Raw genomic sequence first — 20909 nt, forward strand, 5'->3', positions numbered from 1 at the left:
CTGCAGGTGAATGAAGGATAGAGGTCAGGCAGGGAGGGAGGTAGACCACTCTGGGCATGGGGAGCGGTGGGGGACTTTGCAGGAGCAAAGTGCATGCATACCTCCCAGATTTTCCTGAGCAGGCCTGACAACACTGTCCTCTTGGTCCAATGAGAGCAGTTTTCCCCCACCAGAGTGTCCCTTCCCCAACCCTATGCACGGCCAAAGGGTCTTTGGAATGCACAGTTCATTGTGATTTTATTCTTCTGCTCAGAAAGGGAGAGCATCTCCCAGCTGCCCCAAGGTCCAAGCTCCGGAATCAGGGTGGGCGTCAGGGTCTCACCACCCCATCTGCTCTTGGGCTGTCTGCACCCCTAGCTTGTTTGCTTGTTCACATTCCCCAGCCTCTGGCGCCCTGGCTCCTTCCACCTCATCTAGGCACCGCCCCGTCTCTGCTGTGTCCTCCCACATATGTGTCTTCTGGAAAGTCCCACTTGGCTTGGTAACTGACTGGATGAGGGACGGGGCCAGATTATAGACTGTGTTGTCTACTAGGCACATGTGGGGCTACTTAAGTTTATTGAACTCAAATGTTTGGTCCCTCGGCTGCACTGGCCACATTTCAAGCGCTCAGAAGCACAGAGGGGAAGGACCTATGCTAACAACCGGTTGCAGATATGGGTTTCCCACCTCCCAGGGCGTGCTGTTGGACAGCACCAGTCTAGAAGGACTCCCAGGTTAAAAGTTCAGGCAAAAACTGACATGGGAAGAGAGTGAAGAATGGACTCGTGGAGGGGAGGGAACGTCCCAGTTTGGGACTTTATGGGGTCTGTAGGACCTCCAAGTAGAGATGCCCAGTAGGAAACTAGGGAGTTCCTATCCTTGGCCACCCCCCAAACTCCCCCAAACAGGATTTGAAATCCAGCTGGAGACTCTCTCCTTGGAAATTTCAAGGGCCTCACTAAAATCCAATTCTAAACATCCCACGAAAACCTCTAGAAGGCAGCTGTGTGGCAGTGGGACTCACCACAGACACTGTGTGATGTGTCTGGCTTGGGTTGACTTGAAAAGCAAGCAGGTGCCGGTAGGCAATGTGAGGGCTGTGGGCCAGAGCTGGTCTGAACCCGCTACGTCTGTTACCTCCTGGAGGCAGGTTGTAGACGAAGCAGGGGTCTGAGAATCTCAGCCTGGACCCCGGGACCATCAGGTTGGTGAGATGCAATGACTCCCAGGGGTAGTCCTGACCGCATGTCCACGGAATCCCTGCCATTATAGGACAGCAGATGCAAAGGCATCAATTATCTGTTCTCTTTCTTCAGGATCTTTCAAGTTCTTTCCAACAGGAGAGCCCCAACACTGCTGTCCCCCTGTGCCTCACTCCTGGACATTCCCAGGGATTGGTCTGAGCTCACCTGGCTTTGAACAGGTAGCCCCCCCCACCTTCTCTGGCTCGTGGAGAATCCTAGCGTGGGAGCCAGACAGACCTCAGTGCACAGGGAAGGCAAACAGCACAGAGTCCTCTCCCCTTCCCCCTTCCTGCTCTAGCATGTTCTGGAAAGACAGAACTCCCAGGGGGCATTTTCAGCTACAAGTCTTGCCTAAGGCTCAACCTCAGGAAGAACAAGGAGAATGGACCAGGTGGCTGAGCAGGGAGGAGAAAGATGAACGTTCAAGTGATGCCTACGGTAGTCCTCAGGAGTCCCCACTCCTCCAACTAGCCCAGAAAAGCCCACCACCAGGGGGCTGCCGGCGGATTACTGTCATCATGGTGGTGCTAAGGAGAGGGCACAGGGAGAAATGAGACACCCCCTGGTGTTTGTTCTCAGCCCTGGCTGCTCTCCAGCTTAACCCAGGAGATTCTTGTTTAACCGGGTAGGGCCAGTGTTTAAATAGCTCTTCTACCCCCACACACCTCACCCAGGAGGTTCTAATGCGTAGGTTTGATTTATAGCTACTGTTCTGGGGCACATCCCAGCTCGGTGCTACTCTCAGGGCTCTCCGTGGCGGCCACGGGCTGTGACGTGATGGGGTGAAGCATCTAGGGCCCAGGAGGTGGGCCACAGCCCAGAGACACAACACTGCCAGCATGTATGTGGGGTAAGAGGTCTCCTCTGCTCTGCCTCTCACCCTATGCTGACAGCAGGCTGCTGACTGATGGCCCCGCATGCACCCGGCCCCGCACAGAGGTGAGCCTGCCCAGGGGCTGGGGGTTGGAGCTGGCCAGTGGTTGGGGCAGAAGATTCCTTTTCTCTGACAATTACAAAACATCCTTAAATCAAAATTGGAGGGACTGCTCCAGCAGTGCGGAGAGGTGGAGAGAGTGGGATAGGACTTTAGGGCACCCATTCTTACCCACTCAAGTCCCCCCACCTTTCTGAGGCCGGCCATTCCCGGCAGAGCCAGAGAGGAAGCAGAGGCTGGGCCCAGTCAACACAAGGGTAGTGTGAGCAGCCCCTGCTCTGCCCCGAAACCTGCCCCACAATGTGTAGGGCAGGCCAGGCCAGCACATGGGCGGCCAGGGTATGGTCACAGGGAACAGTTGTCTGAGCTGCTGTGGCTGGGAGGGAAGTCCCTGCCCCAATAACCCACCCCTCACCATCACCACCTCCTCCAACTCCACACTTCTGGCCCCTCCCTCCTCCCACTGGGTGAGCTTATACACACACCAAGCCCCATACGCACGCTACTGGCCCCACGGGTCAGCCCGTCTCCAAAGGGGAGACTCAGATCCACAGCTTTATCGACTTCAGGGTTTGCAATCTGGCCATATAACTAGACAGGGCAAAGGGGAGGTAGGGGAGGCCAGGGACCCACAGAGGATCACACTCATGGGCAGCTGGAGCTGCCCTTCTTCATCCCCGAGACCACGTGGGAGACCCAGGAGCCAGAAGCAGGGCCACCAGGAAGGTGTGGTCTGTGTGGCAACAGGGGGCTGGCTGGGGCTGTAAAGGGCAGGCAGAGATTTCCTCCCGGCTTTTAGCTACAGCCCCTTTTGAAAAGCACGTGCCTGGCTCTCCTGGTCTTGCCAGAGACAGGGGCCAAGTAGACAGATACTAGCGAGGAGGGAGCACGCCCCTCTTCTCTTGCGTCCCTTCACCGTCAGAGAGGGTTCCCAGGATGCAGGGGCCCCTGGGAGCTCAGGGGCAAGTGGCAAAAGATGGCAGGAATCTGGGGAAGGAAGAGGGAATTCACTTTGGGGGCTTGAGTCCAGGTTCGGGAGGAGGAAGAGGTGGCCAGGGCCAACTCCCAGCTACGACCCCAGTGTACTTCCCTTCCCTCCGGGGGGAGACCAGCCTCCTGTTTCCTCTCAAGGCCCCAGGGGCAGGTGGCAAGGACAGGGAAGGGGCCGTGCCAGAAGCCCAGCTCCACCTCCACCAACCCTTCTTCCTCACGGGTAAGGAGGCCCCACGTTGTCTACATTTCTGACTGGGCTCCAGGCTCAGCACCGCCCAGGACGGCCAGTGAGGGCTCCTTGCCCTCCAGGAAGGCAGCGATGTTCTGCTTTTGGTTCCGGAGGGCCAGCTGCAGGGGTGTGCAGCCCACCCCGTCCTGGACGTCCAGCTGGGCGCCGGCTTTGACCAGTACTTTGAGGATGGCCATGTTGCCCTTGAGGGCGGCCAGGTGGGCGGCAGTCCAGCCCACCTCGTTGCGGGCATGGACGTCGGCGTTGTGCTCCAAGAGGTTGATGACGCTCAGGAAGGAGCCCCGCTGGACAGCCAGGTGGAGGGGTGTCCAGCCCGACTGCTCGGGGGCATTGGGGTCAGCCCCGCACCGCAGCAGTGCTAACACCACCCCCTCCTCCCCGTAGCGGGCGGCCAGGTGCAGGGGCGTCCACTTCATGCCCCCAGGAGCCCCCAGGTCTGCATGGCTCTCAGCCAGCAGGTGGATGACCTCCAAGTGGCCCTTGTAGGCTGCTAGATGGAGGGGCGTCCAGCCCTGCTGGGTGGGCAGCTGGAGGCTGGCCCCGTACCTGAGCAGCATCTTGCAGATAAGGTACTTCCCCCTGGCGGCCGCCATGTGCAGTGGGCTGTAGCCACTCCGGTCAAGGGCATCGGGAGCCGCCCCGCTCTTCAGCAGGTGCTGGATGGCCCTCACTTTGCCTCGCTCCACCGCCAGGTGCAGCGGCGTCCTCAGGTTTCTCTGCTGAGCATCCAGCTCAGCCCCCTGGCCTGCCAGCAGCTTGACCAGGCTGACGTGGCCAAAGTAGGCGGCCACGTGGAGAGGGGTCTTGCCCTCGGCCTCATGCAGGTTGGGGTCGGCCTGACGGGAGACCAGAAGCCGTGCCACATTTTCAAAGTTGTTCTGTGCGGCCAGGTGGAGCGGGGTCCAGCCCTCGTGCTCCTGGGCGTCCACGTGGGCCCCGTGGTCCAGGAGCAGGCGGGCGGTGCGGTCGTCTCCATTCTGGGCTGCGAAGTGCAGCGGGGCCCAGCCGTCTTCATCCACCAGGTTGGCATCGGCCCCGTGCTCCAGGAGCAGGGTGCAGAGTTCGGGCTGCTGGTCCTGGGTGGCGATGAGGAGGGGCGTGTAGCCGCAGGCCGTCTGGCAGTCCACGTCGACCTCGTGGGCCAGCAGCAGCCTCACCTGCTCCACGCTGCCCTGCACCACCAGGAAGTGGAGGGGGGAGACTTTGTTCTCGTATGTGCACAGCTCCTCACCGCTTGGGACGGGGTTCTCGCCGTCCGAGAGCCGCAGAACCCGCTTCAGGTAGTCTCCCCAGTCTGCCGGGAGGAAGATAGGGTTGAAAAATGGGCCTCTGACCTGTCCAGAGGTCATCTCATGCAGCCCCCTGCCTCCTGAAAGTGCCATCCAGGCACAGAGACTCCGGGAGGGAGGGCAGTCTTTCCTGCTATCACAGATCTCTACGCAGCGTCCTCATCCCAGTGAACAGACTCTGGCTGGCCTTCCTGTGAGGACGGGGCAGAGGGAGGCCTGGGGGCAAACCTTGGGTCCACCCTTAGCACCGCCTGACTTTTGCCAATTCCCTGCCACCTCAGGTCTCCGGATCCGGATCCGTAAAGGCGACACAAACTACCATTGTGGGGACAACGTGGGTGGGTAAGAACCTTCAGAGGAGGGCTTGGCACAAAGTAAGTCAATGCAAGTTGAAAACAGGCTCTATGATCTGGACTCCTCCTGAAGCCACTAAGGCTTCCTCCTGCTCCACCCAGAATGTGTTAGGATTAAAAGCAACAATTTTGGGGGCACCCGGGTGGCTCAGTTGGTTAAGCATCCGACTCCTGATTTCAACTTAGGTCATGATCTCACGGTTCAAGGGACTGAGCCCCGAGTGGGGCTGCGTGCTGACAGTGCAGAGCCTGCTTGGGATTCTCTCTCCCTCTCTCTCTACCCCTCCCCTCTTATTCTCTCTCTCTCCCTCTCTCTGCCCCTGTCTCTCTCTCTCTCTCAAAATAAATAAAGAAAGAAAAAACTTTAAGAAAAGCAACAATTTCCCAAACAAGCAAACAACAATAACAGTAACAAAAATCCCTTCCCACGGCCCCCACACCCGAGGTTCTGATTTAATCAGTCTAGGTGGCCCAGGCATCAGGGTTTCATGCCCCAGCTAATTCTAACGCGCAGTCAGGGGTGAAAACCGATGTTCTACCTCCAAGCCAGGAAGGGAGGAGTCTGGCTTTGTAAGAACACAGACCTGAAGGGAAGCACAGCCTAAGCCCTGGGGGGCAAGTGCATTTCTGGAACACGGGGCCGGGTGCCAAGAAAGGGACACACCAACTCCTGATTTGTGACAATCGGGGTGGAGGGGCAGGGGCAGGCGGGATGGGGAAAGGCTGTAGTTAGATTCCACTTTCCTCTCGGCTGTGAATTTTCTGGGTCCAGTGTGGTACTCTGGACTCACCGTTGTCCGTTAGCTCCTGGCTGACCTCTTCACTGACCTGGAGACAGGGAATCAGAAGACGGGGGGCAGACGAGGTGAGTGGGGCGGTGCTGGTCTGTACCCTCCTCCACCCCTCCCCTCTCTCTGACCCTCTCCAGCACCCGTGGGGACTCCCATCCCACTCTGTCCTAGGAAGCCCCCCTATGCCATTCCTACCAATAGCTGGACGAACGTCCTGAGCAGGGGAGACCCTGCCAGAAAGAGACCCTGGTCCAGGGTCTTGACTTCCTCTTGGGGCACATGGAGTGCAGGGTGGCTGGCCCTGTGGTTCAGCCAGGAGCCCCCGTGGTTCAGCCAGGAGCCCCCTGCTAGCTCCTGGCTGGTCCCCATGGTAGGGAAGGCACAGGAGAACAGAGTGAGGACACTGAGGCTGTGATGTGAAAGCGGGCAGGGCTCGGATGAACCCACACATGCGAGAGACCGTATGTCCTTCTCAGGGGCTCGGAGCTACAGCCACCACTGTGCAAAGTAGGAAAATCTGTCCCCAAGTGGGCTTCCTGGCGTGGCCAGCAGTGTGGGCTGCGTCTCAGTCCCCATTTGCTCCCACGCGCACATCCCAGGACCTGCCAGAGACACGCCCAGCACTCACGTCCCCGGGCCGGTGCAGAGACAGCTTGCCCGACACCTTCCTGGCCAGGGCCTCACTCTCCGGGTCTGCCACGGGACTCTGCAGCAGGAACAGCAGCATGTCTGTCTCAACTGTGATTTCTGCTCCATGAAGGAGAGAGACACAAAAAGCAACGGGCTGGCCAGCCGTCCCTTCTCCATTTTAGACACCCTAACATTCCCGGTGCCCACCCCCCCATCCATTCCTGGACTCATGCAAATTCACACATGCGCACCGGGAGGCAGGAAAGCTGGGTCCCAGTGGAGGCTCCGTGGGGCCACATTTAGCACGTCACGTCACTGACCCTCTGAGGGTCGGCCCTTTTCCATAAAACAAGCGGGCAGGACTCGGTGATGTCTAAGGTGCTCACAGTTACACACGCGTGTGTTTGCACAGTCGCTAAAGGGCTGGGTATCCTCACAGGTCATCCGGGCCCGTGATCTCACGGTCTGGAACACTGTACAAATGGGGATGCTGTACCCTGGAAGGACCAGGCTAACCGGGAAACTCAGAAGCAGCACAGTGAGGCCCAGACCCTCCAGCATGGGTTTTCTTGTCTACCTCCCACGGGGGTGCACGGTCACCCTAAGACTCGGGGCGGCCATCCTCAGCTGCCCTCCTCCTTCCCGGCTCTGTGAGAAGGACTGTGCCCTAGGGCCAAGCACAGCCCTCAGGAGTGGCCCAGGCTCCAGCCATCTCCTCTCCTGCCCCCTCCAGCCTCAGCCCTGGCCCCCTCAAGCTCCAGCCCTGCCCGGCTCCCTAGTCCCTTGAGCAGTTTGGGCTGGACGAGAACCTGGAAAGGAGGGCCTCTTCTTGGGGTCCTGATCCCAACAGCGCCTCATCAGGTTCACCATCTGCTGGGCCTCGCTCGGCCATGTATCAGAGACAGACTGCAGGGAGGGCCGCATGCCTGCGGCCACTTGGACGACAATGGTCACCATGTGGAAGCCTGTGAGAGGAAGCCCAGGCTGTGTGCAGGCCGGGAGGTGGAGCTGGAGTGGCTGGGCAGGGTATGGGGGCAGGGGGGCTCCCAGGATCCCCACAGAGTAGTGCACACAGCAAGGGCAACATAAATGCACTGTGAGTCAACAGCTAGGTTGCAGGCCAACTTGAGGTTCCAGTTTGAGCTACTGGGTCTCTGGTCCAGCTGTGGCCACCTCCCAGGCCAAGACGGGACAGGCCTCTGATGTCCAGAGGCCTGGTTACGGGCTTTCACTTTTCATTCTGTGAGTTTGCTTGGGTTTCCTGACAGTCTATGTACCTGGCATTAGGTGGCAGCGGTGGGGGCAGGAGAGACAGGAAAGAATACTTTGGAAGCAAAGGAATTAGAGCCAGAAGCGTGGTCTGGGCTGACGTATGCCCTCTTTGTACTGTTACGTGAGCTCTGGAAAGTAGGGCAGGAAGGTAGGAGGGTAAGAGCGAGAATCCGTAAAGAGCACGTGGTTCCCCAACACCAAGCTGCCACCTGCCCTCCCCTGTGAGCCCTCGGCCTCTCCCAGCCCCTTCCAGGACCCCACCCGAGGGTGCCGGCACCACCTGCTACCTGAATACGGCTTCTTCTGAGTGAGGAGCTCCCAGACGACAATCCCGAAGCTGCAGACAGGGCAAAGCGTGCCCTCAGTGACCTTCTCAGACACCCGTGGTCGCCCTACATGGTGGGCCCCACACGCTCCCATCCAGAGTGCCCCTCCATCCTTCCTCCCCCTTGCCCTGTCATTGTGCCCTTGGGACTGGGGGGGACGGGTCAGGCAGGGTGGTGATAAGCAGTTACCCACCCCCCACCCCCAGAGTGAGCCCAGCCCCCTCTCACCTGTACACATCGTACTTGGGCCCTGGGGCCTTGTTACTTTCCAAGAACATCTCAGGGGGGATGTAGCTGAGGGTGCCCCGCAGAGCTGACCTCTCGATGTACTGCATCCGGGTCGACTGTTCCATCCACTTGGATAGGCCGAAGTCTGAAATCTGGGGGCAAACCACAGGCAGGGATAACGGAGCCACAGCCTCGCCTCCAGAAAACTGCCTTGATCTCTCCCCCTCCTGCAGCCTGCCCTTTCCAGGACGGGGCAGTGGTCAAGAACTTGGGCACCTCTCCCACGTATGACCTGGATGGCCTCAGACAAGTTCCTTACCTTCTCAGAGCCTCAGTTTCCTCATCTATGAACTGGAAATAGCAAGGACACTTAAGTGACAGTGCTCTGACAAGCATTAGATGGAGAAATGTGCCAAGAGCACTTAGAACAGTATCTGGCACACAGCAAGTACTTAGTAGGTGTGGCTGTGATCCAGACGGACTGTGGACAAAGTTGCCGTCTTTGTTCGTCCACTTCCAAGGGCCCGGAAGTATATACACCACGTATATTTATCCCCAGCATGGATTCTATCCACTGGTCCATTCGTATGCCAACTGACCGTTCACTGACCACTCAGCCTGCGAACTAAGGATCAGGCAGCAGATAAGAAAGCTGAGACCCCCACGCCTATTACTCCTCTAAGTCCTTACTCAAATAGGGAGGTATAGTCACTAATGAAACAGTTTCACAAATGACTATACACTTAACATTGGGGATAGCACTATGAAGATACAGAGGTACCATGAGGGTATATAGTAACAGGGGCCTGTTGGGATCCATCAAGGAAAACTTGAGGAGGTAATGTTTAAGCAGAAGGCTGAAAGATGAGCATGGCCTGCTAAATAAAGAAGGGAGGAGGGGAACACTGGTCCTGGCAGTAGGGACAGAATGTGCAAAGGTCCTGGGGCAGAAGAGGGTGGCACATTTTAGGAAGTGAAGGCCATCATAACCTTTCTTAGGAATCATCTCATTTACATACATCCCCACCCAAAGCAAAGAATGGGAGGGACAGGGAATATTCTACCCACAGTAGAAACAGAAGACTGAGGTCCAAAGAGGGTTATTGCAGGCATCCTGATACCCAGATCCATGCACCAAACTCTACTGCTCATCCGTCGTTTTAGGTGTCATCCCTGGCTTCAGTATTTGTGCATGAATGGAGCCACTTGAAACTCTCGGCAGGCTAGTCAAGCTGGTAGATAATCTTGCTCACCTGCGGGAGACTCTGGAGTGCAAAGGGGGCAGGGAGGTTGACTGGGGCCTTTACCTTGACATGCATGTTGCTGTCCAGGAGGATGTTGCCTGGTTTGAGGTCCAGGTGGAGCAGAGGTGGCTTAAGGCTGTGGAGAAAGTTCATGGCCAGACTGGTCTCATGGATGATGCGGAACTTGAGCAGCCAGGAGAGGCTGTGCGTGGGCACCATCTTCTCCAGGGAGCCGTTGGCCATGAACTCCATCACAATGCCCAGGGGCTGCCTGCACACCCCGTAGATGGACACGATATGCTGAAACTTGATCTTCTCCATTTTGGCTGCTTCTTCAACGAGGCAGTCCACATCGTGGCTGCGGACACGCGGGGCGTGAGGGATGCAAGGAGATGACCCGTTAATTCCAAGAGCAACGAGTACAGCAACAAACTAGGCTTAGTGCCAGGCTCTGGAGACCCGGAAAAGCCTCGGGAGTTTGCAAGGTAGTGCAGGAGGAAGGTGAGTTCTAGAAGGATGCCTAGCGAGATGCACAGAGTGGGGCCCAGATGGCCGGCAGCAACGGGGCAGGAAAGCGAAGGAGTCTGCAAGCTTAGGGGCAAGTCCGTTCTACAGGGGCGGCCACAAAAAGCCGGCCGGTTACTCTGCCACTTGTCTATATGTTTGTCTCCCCCGGTAGGTCACAAGCCCCTGGAGGACCAACATCACGCCTCATGCTTCTGTTTCAAAATATCATTTGCTGCCATTTTGATTATGAAAATAATACATATCCTCGCAGGAAATCAAGGGAATACAGAGAACTAGGAAGAAGAAAATTAAATCATCAGTAATCCAAGCTTGCAGAGTTGGCCTCTGTTCATATTTTAACATATACATGTTCAAGGTGTCTCTCTCCTTTTCTCCCTCCCTTTCGCTCCTTCCCCCCCTCCCCTGTCCGCCTCTCCATCACACCATGTGGGGTGCTTTGTGATCCGCTTTTCCAGCTAGCACGCACGCACAGTGCCTCCTCCCATAGCCATTCTCCTGAAGCGGGGTCTGCACTGGCTGCTCTGGACTCCGTCTAATGGGTGAACTGCAATTATTCATCTTGCTTCCCCCCCACAGCACATCGCCACGCATAGCACAATACGTCTTTGTCGAACTGGTAGTCGAGACTTAAGGGAAAGGCCTTACAAAATAAGCATTTGCCGGACCCTCTCGCTCCTCTCGCCCACAGAGTGGTAACTATGCAAATTGTTGGGGATTGTCTGGGGATTGCAGGGATGAGGCTTAGGGAGACATGACATTTTTAAAAGCCCGGTATTTGCAAAGCCGCGTGGGCACTGCAGGCGGAGGCTGCTGGGAATGTGCGTGCAGGGCGGCCCCGGGAAGCCAGCCAGAGACTGCTGCCCTCCAGGAAACCTACCTGCTCCTCCTCACATCTGGACAGGGTGGCTGGTCCAGGTTTCCTGTTCTCGCCTCCACCTCTGCTCTGTTCCAGAGACCTCCCCTCCACCTCTGCTGTACTTATCATCTGTCTCCTCTTGTCCTTTTGAGTTCCCAGAAACTGAGATACTGGTCGTGGAAAGGAGCAAGCAAGGGATCCGGGGATCTCGCTGCACTGGTTTCAAATCCCAGCTTTACTGCTTATTCTCTGCATGACCCTGAGCAAGTAAACTCTCTGGGCCTCAGTTTCTTAACTATGGAATGGGAACAACAGCTTGCACAATTGCCCCGACAGCCCAGACACACAGTCCACGTGTGCTGTGTCTGAGGTTCATCCCCCACCAGCCCCTGTCGCTGGGCGTCTGGTCTCGATTCTTCTTTTTTGAAGCAGGGCTTGAACTCACAACCCTGGGATCAAGACCTGAGCTGAGAACGAGAGTCGGATGCTTAACCAGCAGAGTCACCCAGACGACCCAGGTCTTGATACTTCTCTGAGCAGCTGATGCCAAGGTGTCTGAGCCCAACCTCTGCCCAGTGCTACAGCCTGTGCAGAGCTTCCGGGTCTCGGTTTACCAGCCAGGTCTCTCCCTCTTTTTTTCTCGAAGTATTCACTTCCTTGGCCGTGTGCCAGCATTGTCCCAGATCCCTCCCCCTTCCCCTATCCAGTCTCCGACCGGCCCTTCCCTTCTCACTCCACACTGTGTCTCCCAGCCTCGGGATCTCCTGTGGTAGAGGACACAGGGTGTCTGAAGCAGAACCCTGGTTCTCCCGGGCCACCCACCTCTCCCTCTGCCTTCCCTTCAGTGAACGGGGCCTCCAGCCTCCCACCCTCAAAGATCCGACGTCCTCCTCTACTCCTCTTCATCCCTTCCCACGACCAGCCCCTCAACACATCCTGTCAGCTCTACCCTCAAAACAGAGCAACATTCTGTCTACTTCTCACCACCTCTACCCAGTGACATCTTGGCCCAAGCCTCCTAATTGGCCTCCCTGCTTCTTTCTTTTCCTCTGTCATCCACTCTCAACCCAGCAGCCAGAGTAATACTCATAAAATGTCAGTCAGAGCATGTCACCTCTATGCTCAAGACCCTCCATTGGCTTTCTTCTCATTCACAGTAAAGCCAAAGTTCTCACAACGGTCTAGGAAGCTTTGCAAGATCTCCCCCGGGGCATAGCTTGCTGACTCTCCCCACCTCTGTTTCTGCCATCAGGGCCTCTTGCTCCTCCTCCACCATGTAAGCATGTTCCCACCTCAGGACCTTTGCACTTCCTGTTCCCTCTGCTCTAAGACAGCCACATGGCTTGCTACTTCTTTGCTTCAAATCTCTACTCAAATGATACCTAATGAGTAAGGATTTCAAGTCTACATTAAACAGCAATCCACGGGGCGCCTGGGTGGGCTCAGTCAGATAAGCAACTGACTCCTGGTTTCAGCTCCGGGCATGGTCTCACAGTCTGTGAGTTCAAGCCCCGCGACCAGCTCTGCATTGGCATGGAGCCTGTTTGGGATTCTCTCTCTCCCTCTGTCTCTCTGCCCCTCCCCTGCTTGCTCTCTCTCTCTCTCTCGCTCGCTCTCAAAATAAATAAATAAAAATTAATTAATTAAGTAATTAACTAACAGCAATACTACTCCAACTCCGGCAATCCTCATGCCTCCACCTCCATACACAGCCCACAAATTAATATTTTTAGATCAAATGTTTTCTTGGGAGATCAGATTATTCAAGCCTCTTTAGGCATTTTAATCAAGAAAATATCAGGTAGTTGTAAGTGCTATAGAAAAAAATTATTTATGTATTATTTACTTACTTATTTTCCATCTTCCCCTAGTTTCCTTTCTTCCTTAGTTTATAAACTCCATGAGGGCAGGGACTTTGTTTTGCTCACTTAGTGCTTAGAGCGAATGAATATCATTCACGCCCCAGCTTCAGTTACAACCTATCATAATGAATGACGCACAAATTTTCATATTGTTAGGTCAGCCCTTCACTTTGAAGTCCACTTGACAATTCTCGTTGGCTGTTTAAAGGCACCTTAAACTCAACCTGTATACAAAACTGAACTCATGAATTTTTTCTGCAAACCTGGGCCTCGTTTCATGTTCCCTTTATTAATTGTCAACCTCATTCAACAGACACCAACCATGTACCAGGCTCCGGGGATAGAGCAGTGAGCAGACACAGACTCAGCTCTCAGGGACCAGACATTCTACTGGACCCTTTGTTCCTCTGGGCAAGCCAGACATCAGATTAGCCTTGACATTCCTCTTCCCCATCCTGCCTCCCATACACAACCCAGCACCAAGTCAAGTGGATGTTTACTTCCTAAATACTGCATAATCCATGCCTGTCTTTCCCTCTGTCACTATGCACAGGGCTGGTCTCCAGTCGCCTCTTGCCTGAATGGTGACAACTAACTGGACCAGCATCCACTCTACCCCTCCAATCCATTCTCCATACTGCAAATTTTTATTAGCTCCTTTCTGTCACACACCCCCGACCTGGCGGCAAACCCTTCAGTGGCTTTCCGCTGCTCCCTCTCTCTCAACTCCAGCCACAACAGCCCTTCCCCCCACCTTCACTTACTATGCCCTGCCTGCCACAGGCCCTTTGCACACTCTGCTGCCTCTTCCTGGAAAGTTTTTTCCTCTTCAACTACTTAACTCACACTCATCCCTCACTCTTCCATTCAACTGTAATTTCCTCAGGGAAGCCTTTTCTGATCCCAAACTCTTCTAATAAGCTCTCACAGAACAATAAATCTTTGTTGCTTTTCTCACAACAGCACAGTTACATCTGCCTGTAGAGTTATTTGGTTAATGTCTCTGTCCCCCCCCAGGCTCTAAGCTCCAGGAGAACAAGGCCCTATCTGTTGCACTCATCATTGTATCTCAGGGTCTGGCACAGTGCCTGACACATAGTAGGAGAGCAAGAAACATTTGTCAAGGGAAGGAATGAATGAAGTGGTATAAAAAGTATCCGGTGACTCCACACGAATCTCCTAGGACAGTACTCCACACACAGCAGGCATGAATCATCATTAAATCCCTTAGCCCTTTCCCCCAGAGAGTTCCCAGAACTTGGAAAGAGAAAGTTATTGACCATGCCTAACAACGCAGTCTTAGGAATGCCATCTCTCTCCTTTTGCCCTTCACTTCAAAGCCCGTAGATGATGTGGACACACCCTAGAAAAATCTGACTGTACTCCAAAGCCAGCAAGAGGGTGTTGAAGGAGGAAGAGGGTCGAGTTGTGGGCTGTCTCACTTTGCCCACATTCGTGAAGCAGGTGGAAAGCCCAGGAATTAGAGAAGGGGCTGGCTTGAGTGGGTGCAACCTGAGGATGTGTCTTGGGGGCTTGCCTGGTGACCACAGAGAACACAACATCCAAATTAGGAGACGCCCCCCCCCAGGCCTTCTAACTGGTGGCCCAGGAGCCTTGGGAGGACAACAGGATTCTCACACTCAGACCTCACATCCTAAGCGTCTCCTTCATGGCTGCACAGGGGACCAGCACACAGCCAGTCCAAGCAAATGTGGTGGGCAGGAGACTGGGATGGGTGGAAGCAGAGAGAAAGAGGAAGGAGAAAAAAGGAGGCATGTGCAGGGGCGGCCACAGTGCGCACAATGAGTCAAGGAGAAGCCAGAAACAAAAGCAAGGTCAGAGACTGCCGCCTTCCCTGCCTGACTCGCCAACAAGTGGCCTGGACAGGCTCTCAGGCCAGAAGGCTGGGCCGTGTCCAGTCCCCACGCCTCCTTGCCTGCACTGGCTGGGCAGAGGCCACACTGACGGCCAGGGGAAGGGAGATCGTGCATCTCCACGGGTCACTGAGCATCGATCCCTGGGCCAAGTGCCACAGACTGACTGTCAGCAGGCCCAGCCCTGCCTGCTGGGAGAATTCGGGGGTGGATCCACGCATGGCAGAGGGCCATCAAGAGTCGTCATCACCACCCTGACACCCAGGAGGAAGGAGGCCCACCAGTTTGGGAGGTCTGATGGGACAAAGGTGTCTTTGGAGGGCAGTTGTGGCTCACCTTTGACCTCTGTGGATTCCACAGATGGGTTTGGCCGTCCAGGCGGTTCAGGTATGGAAACAAAGTGGCTGTGCCTGGGTGGCTCAGGCCACTGGGCAGAGTTTAGAAACGCAGAGGGCAGCGAGCCTCAGCCCCAAGCCCTGCCACCCCTCCCTGGGGAGCCCGCGGGGCCTCCGTTGACCCCCTTTAAGAAGAGGGGCGGGGCCGGCAGGTACCTGGAGGCCTCGGGCTGGAGGCAGGGGGCACACTTGACGGCGAACTCCGTCCTCCAGCGCCTGTGCCGCACCCGGAACACCTGGCCGAAGCCGCCGCTGGCCACCCGGCGCCAGTCGCCCTCGAAGTCGTCGCGGGTGAAGACGGCGAGGCTGCCCAGACGCTGCTCCACGCCCGCGGCCATGGGGTCTGCGGCCACCGGGCCCCCCCCAAGGCCGCGCGCTCTCCGCACCGAGGAGGCTCAGCGCCCGGCCTCCCGCCGCTGGGCCCGGGGGGTGGGAACGGATGGGGAGGCGCCGGCGCCAGGAGGGGCCGGTCCGGCCCTGCGAGGGCGGGGACACCCGAACCCGAGCCCTGAGGCCCCAGGCGGCGACGGGCCTGGGCCTGGGAAGAGGGTCCCTCCCCGGGGACACCCCGCCCCCCGCCAGCCCCTCCCCACCCCGGCACCGTTCCTCAGTCTCAGCCTTCCGTTTGGACCCCAGCTCCCGCATGGGGCTGGGGGGAGGTGCGGGGGGAGGAAGGTGTCGGGGAAGCCAGGGAAGAGGGCCCCACTTGATTTCTACCCAGCCCTAAGTGGGAGGTGATTTACTTACTCCCGCCCACCCGTGCCAAGGATTTATGAAGGGTTGAAAACTGTGCCAGGGGTCTCTGCAGATGGGTGTGGGGGCCTGGAACCCACCCCTCCACAGCAAGAATGGAGAAAAAAAGTGGTAGTGGGGATTTTTCTGGTCTGAGTCTTTCGGCTTGACTGGCTTCATGCAGCCTTTATTGTTGGGTTTTGTTTTGTTTTGTTTTGTCTGTCAACCAGTCACGGTGTGCTAAACGTCACCAAAGAGGGGTCAGCAGGAACAGTGGGGTGAGAGGGCGGGTGTCTGTCTGCAGGGAGCTCCCCTTCCTGGCACTGTATTCTGCACACGCCTTCAGAGGGATTGGCATTAGATTTAGGGTTGACCATGGGGAGGTGGACGCGTTGGCCGAGCTACTGGGGTGGCTTGTTGCCAGGGACCAGGGGTGAGGCTCAGGGAACAGCTGGAGCATGACCCCGGCCCCATCCCTGAGGTGGGACCAGCTCAGAGCGGTGTCAGGGCTGTGGAGAAATCTGGCCCCAGGGCTCAGTGCAGAGACCAGAGGAAGGAGGGGAGAAAATGCACCCGCAGAGGCAAACCTGGCTGGCTGGGAAGATGGGGAGCTTTCCCTGTAGGCAGAGTTACCTTGGTCCGTGTTTAGGGGATACAAGCGAAGAGGCAGGACAGCTTCCCGGGACTGAGCCTGGCGGTTCCTCTGGGTCCTCTGTCCATGGAGTTGTCCCCTCACTTGGGAGACCCACAGAGCAGGGAACATTATAAGTGCTTGAACAGACAAGCAGGTGCATTCCAGGGGCATCCCAGGGCAGGTGCTTCTGGGGGAACTGTCATGGGACAGTGCAGGGTAGGTCACTCCTCCCCTGCGGCTGGGCCACAGGGAACCCCCTGAGTGACCAACCTCAAGTTCAAGGAACCCACCTACCACAGGAGGAAATGCTTTCCTTCTGGCCCAAATCTGTAGAGCCTCTCACCCACGACCACTATGAGACTCCCAGGGAACAGTGGAGATGTGATGGGTGAGTAGAGACACTAGAGGAAGCTTTGCATAACAGTTTCTGTGCAAACCCCACACTGAGTTCTGGCAAGCAGGGTAAGGACAGGAGATGGGCCCAGGGACAGCTGTCAAACAGACCAATGATAACCACTATTGAGCATTAACTTTGTTCCAGGATCAGCATCAATTTTGGCTACTGTCCATACTTCATAGGTATGATCTTGTTTGAGCCCACAACGTTTGGAGAGGATAATCCACATAGCCCACAAGGTTATGAGAGCAATGTCTTCCTGCTTACAGATGAAGAAACTGTGCTTGAAGACAGTAAGTAGTCAATGGCCATGTAGCTACTAAGTGGAAGTTGACATTCAGAGCTAGGTCCGCTAGGAGAAGCAGTGGGCACAGGAGGAGTAGGAGGGTAGCCCTTTAAGAATACAGGGGGACATAGGGGAATAGAATTGTAGTCTGGAAGAGTGTGCATGGGATGGAATCTGCATCCTGATTAGGACATGGACCCCAAAGATGTCACAGGAAGGCTTGTGACTTGCTTTGGCTGGAGCAGGGCAGGGCACAACTGAACTTACTGCCTCTTGGTTAGCTCTGCCTGCCCCTGACAAGACTCGGAATGTCCCACGGGGAAGCTTGGAGGGTGATGGAGGACATTATTGTCAGGGAGGTCAGGAGATCTTCTGGGTGGGTGAGAATGGAGATTGGGAGGGTGAAAAGCCCGCTGGCCTTGAGAAAGGTCGACTCGGCCCCACATTTCTGCCCTTCAACACCATCTGCTGAGGCCACCAGAGGAAGTACCAGGGTCAAATGGCCTGAACCAGTCGGGGAAATTCCCCCTGGCCCAGGGAGAGCAAGAAACCAGAAGCTGCCAAGCTGTGGGTTCAAGCAACCCTGAGACTTCTGAAGAATCTGGCAAAATAAATATATGCACCTACTCATAGCAACTGGAGTCATTAGACTGGCTTGTGCCTCTCCCTTTATCTTGCTCACAAGGGCCGGGACGAAAGCCCAACACAAAGTCATAAGGGGAGAGGACTTTCCTGAGACTAAGGTCATAGAAGCAAAGAACTTCTAGATCCCTCATTAAGTGGGTTGATGCTTAGGGAGTTGGAAAGGGGCAAAGGAGATCTGGAAGCTGCTTATTTCTTTCTAGAGGTCTGAGTGCAGAAGTCCCTGGGGCCAGCCTGGCTGGGAAGTCTACAACCAGCAGGTAGAGAGGAGAGAGCTGGAGGGAGAGCACCACCTTCAACTGCCTGCTCCTACCGTGAATGGGAATGAACAAGATGGGTATGGTCCGACCATGACACGGACCCCCCAGATGGAGCGGGAAGTATGCTCTAGCCACAAGAATTTTGCCCCCAGATGCTGAGAGTCCTTTCTATTGCCTTCTATCAATGTATTTTATTTTGGCAGATGGGGGACAGAAATTCTCTGGACTTGGAGTTATTATATGAAAAGTGTGTATGAGTGTATGTGTTTGAGTGTGTGTGTGTGTGTGTGTGTGTGTGTGTGTGTGTGTGTGTGTGTGTGTTAGGGGGCCTAAAAATTTTCAGCCTACCACCCCCAGACCGGCGAGCTGATCGAGCAGTTCTGCAATCCTCTGGAAGATGCTGAAATCCAACGTGAGCCTTTCCCCAAACCAGAATGACAAGCTCTTTGCATACAGGGAAGTTCCCCAGTCTGTCCCCATTCTCCACCCTGCAAACATGTCACAGGACACCTGGACAGGTTCTGGCAGGCTCCGAACTCTGTGAGCCTATGTACTGAGGTGAGCGCCAGGCTGGTCAAGATGAAGGAATGTATGTCGGAAGCTGGAACACCCAGCCCAGGAAGCTAGGCTGTCCCAGAAAGGAAGGGATAGAATCCAGCAGTGGGGGCAGGGGTTAAATGCAAGAACTTGTGAGTCACTTAGACCTGCGTTCAAAACCTGGCTTTTTCCCCATCGCTTACCGGCCACTGGCCGTTGGTCAACATTACCAACTCTCTGTGGGTTTCTCCGTCTGTGAAATAGGATGGTAATACCTACTTCAAAAGGTCACAGTAAGGATTAACCTTTAAAAACACACCTAAGTGAACACCTGTAGGCAAAAAACAAAAATAACAAAAGAACAAAACAAGAAAAAAATCAAACCCAACGCCAAATCCCAAACTTCACACATTATCCAAAAATTAACTCAGAGTGAATCGTGGACTTAACTCTAAAATGTAAAACTATAACATTTTCAGAAAAAAAAATAGAGGAAAATCTTCTGGACCTAGGGCTAGGCAGAGAGTTATTAGCCTGAACACCAAAAGCACAATCCATGAAGGAAATGTTGATAAATTGGATTTACACAAAATTAAACACTTTCACTCTGTGAAAGATCCTGTGAAGAGGGTAAAAAGTCCAGGTATGGGAGAGAAAACATTTACAAACCAGACATTTGACAAAGTGGTAGCTTTCTAGAATGCGTTAAGAATGCCCCCCCTCCCAAACTCAACAGAAATAAAATGACAAGCTATAGAATTAAAAATGAAGGAAAGACATGAACAGACACTTCACTGAAGAGGATAAACAGGTGGCAGATACGTGCATGGAAAGATGCTAGCCTTAAGGAAATGCCAACTGAAACCACAATGAGATATCACTGCACACCCATGAGATTGGCTAATTTCTTTTTATTAGAGAGAGAGAGAGAGACCCTGGGATCATAACCTGAGGTGAGTCAAGAGTTGGGCATTCAATCAACTGGGCCACCCAAGAGCCCCAATTTATTTTTATTTTTTATTTTTCTTTTTTCTTTTCTTTTTCTTTTTTTTTTGGTTTTCTTTTATTTATTTATATTTTCATTTACATCCAAGATAGTTAGCATATAGTGTAACAATGATTTCAGGAGTAGATTCCTTAATGGCCCTTACCATTTAGCACAACCCCCGCCCACAACCCCTCCAGTAACCCTGTGTTTGTTCTCCATAGTTAAGAGTCTCTTATGTTTTGTCCCCCTTCCTGTTTTTATATTATTTTTGCTTCCCTTCCCTTGTGTTCATCTGTTCTGTGTCTTAAAATCCTCATACGAGTGAAGTCATATAATATTTGTCTTTCTCTGACTGACTAATTTCGTTTAGCATAATACCCACTAGTTCCATCCACATACTTGCAAATGGCAAGATTTCATTCTTTTTGATTGCCAAATAGACGCCCTTGTGTGTGTGTGTGTGTGTGTGTATGTGTGTGTGTGTGTGTATATATACATATATATTATATATATATTATGTTATTATTACATATATTATATATGTAATATATATGTTATATATATGTATATATATGTATATGTATATATGTATATATGTATGTATATGTATATATACATATGTCTATGTCTACATATGTATATGTATATGTATATGTATGTATATGTATATGTATATGTATATATATGTATATATATATTATATATGTAATATATGTTATATATTATGTTATTACATTATATTATGTATATAATATATATATATACACACACACACACAGCATCTTCTTTATCCATTCATCTGTCAATGGACATTTGAACTCTTTCCATACTTTGCTATTGTCAGTAGTGCTGCTATAAACATTGGGGTGCACGTGCCCCTTTGAAACAGCATACTTGTAGCCCTTGGATAAATACCTAGTAGTGCAATTGCTGGGTCATAGGGTAGTTCTATTTTTAATTTTTTGAGGAACCTCCATACTGTTTTCCAGAGAGGCTGCACCAGTTTGCATTCCCACCAGCAGTGCCAGAGAGATCCTCTTTCTCCACATCCTCGCCAACATCTGTTGTTGCCTGAGTTGTTGATGTTAGCCATTCTGACAGGTGTGAGGTGGTATCTCATTGTGGTTTTGATTTGTATTTCCCTGATGATGAGTGATGTTGAGCATATTTTCATGTGTCACTTGGCCATCTGGATGTCTTCTTTGGAGAACCGTCTATTCATGTCTTTTGCCTATTTCTTCACTGGATTATTTGTTTTTTGGGTGTTGAGTTTTATAAGTTCCTTATAGATTTTGGATACTAACCCTTTATCTGATATGTTGTTTGCAAATATCTTCTCCCATTCTGTCAGTTGCCTTTTAGTTCTGCTGATTGTTTCCTTT

The 20909-nt window shown here is 53.7% G+C and overlaps 1 protein-coding gene across 1 annotated transcript; it reads right to left on the reverse strand.

Annotated features, from left to right (window-relative positions):
- Nucleotides 1–220: 220 nt before the first annotated feature.
- Nucleotides 221–15458, reverse strand: ANKK1 (ankyrin repeat and kinase domain containing 1). The gene is made up of 8 exons (XM_019469127.2): nt 15208–15458; nt 9600–9894; nt 8293–8444; nt 8026–8075; nt 7276–7431; nt 6465–6583; nt 5837–5873; nt 221–4697 (listed from the first exon to the last, which is right to left on the reverse strand). Exons 1-8 carry the CDS (start codon nt 15387–15389, stop codon nt 3394–3396), a joined length of 2295 nt encoding a protein of 764 aa, XP_019324672.2. The 5' UTR covers nt 15390–15458; the 3' UTR covers nt 221–3393.
- Nucleotides 15459–20909: the final 5451 nt, after the last annotated feature.

The sequence above is a fragment of the Panthera pardus genome, unplaced genomic scaffold (genome assembly GCF_024362965.1).
Source record: "Panthera pardus isolate Hobbes unplaced genomic scaffold, ASM2436296v1 HiC_scaffold_12, whole genome shotgun sequence".
NCBI lineage: Eukaryota > Metazoa > Chordata > Mammalia > Carnivora > Felidae > Panthera > Panthera pardus.

What these genes read in the sequence shown, in the direction of transcription:
- ANKK1 (XM_019469127.2), bottom strand. Translation starts at nt 15,389, where the DNA reads ATGGCCGCGGGCGTGGAGCAGCGTCTGGGCAGCCTCGCCGTCTTCACC. An exon ending in ACAGCAACATGCATGTCAAG is followed by an intron (nt 8,445 to 9,599) that starts GTAAAGGCCCCA and finishes GTTTGCCCCCAG; the next exon opens with ATTTCAGACTTCGGCCTATC. An exon ending in CCCAAGTACGATGTGTACAG is followed by an intron (nt 8,076 to 8,292) that starts GTGAGAGGGGGC and finishes CCCTGTCTGCAG; the next exon opens with CTTCGGGATTGTCGTCTGGG.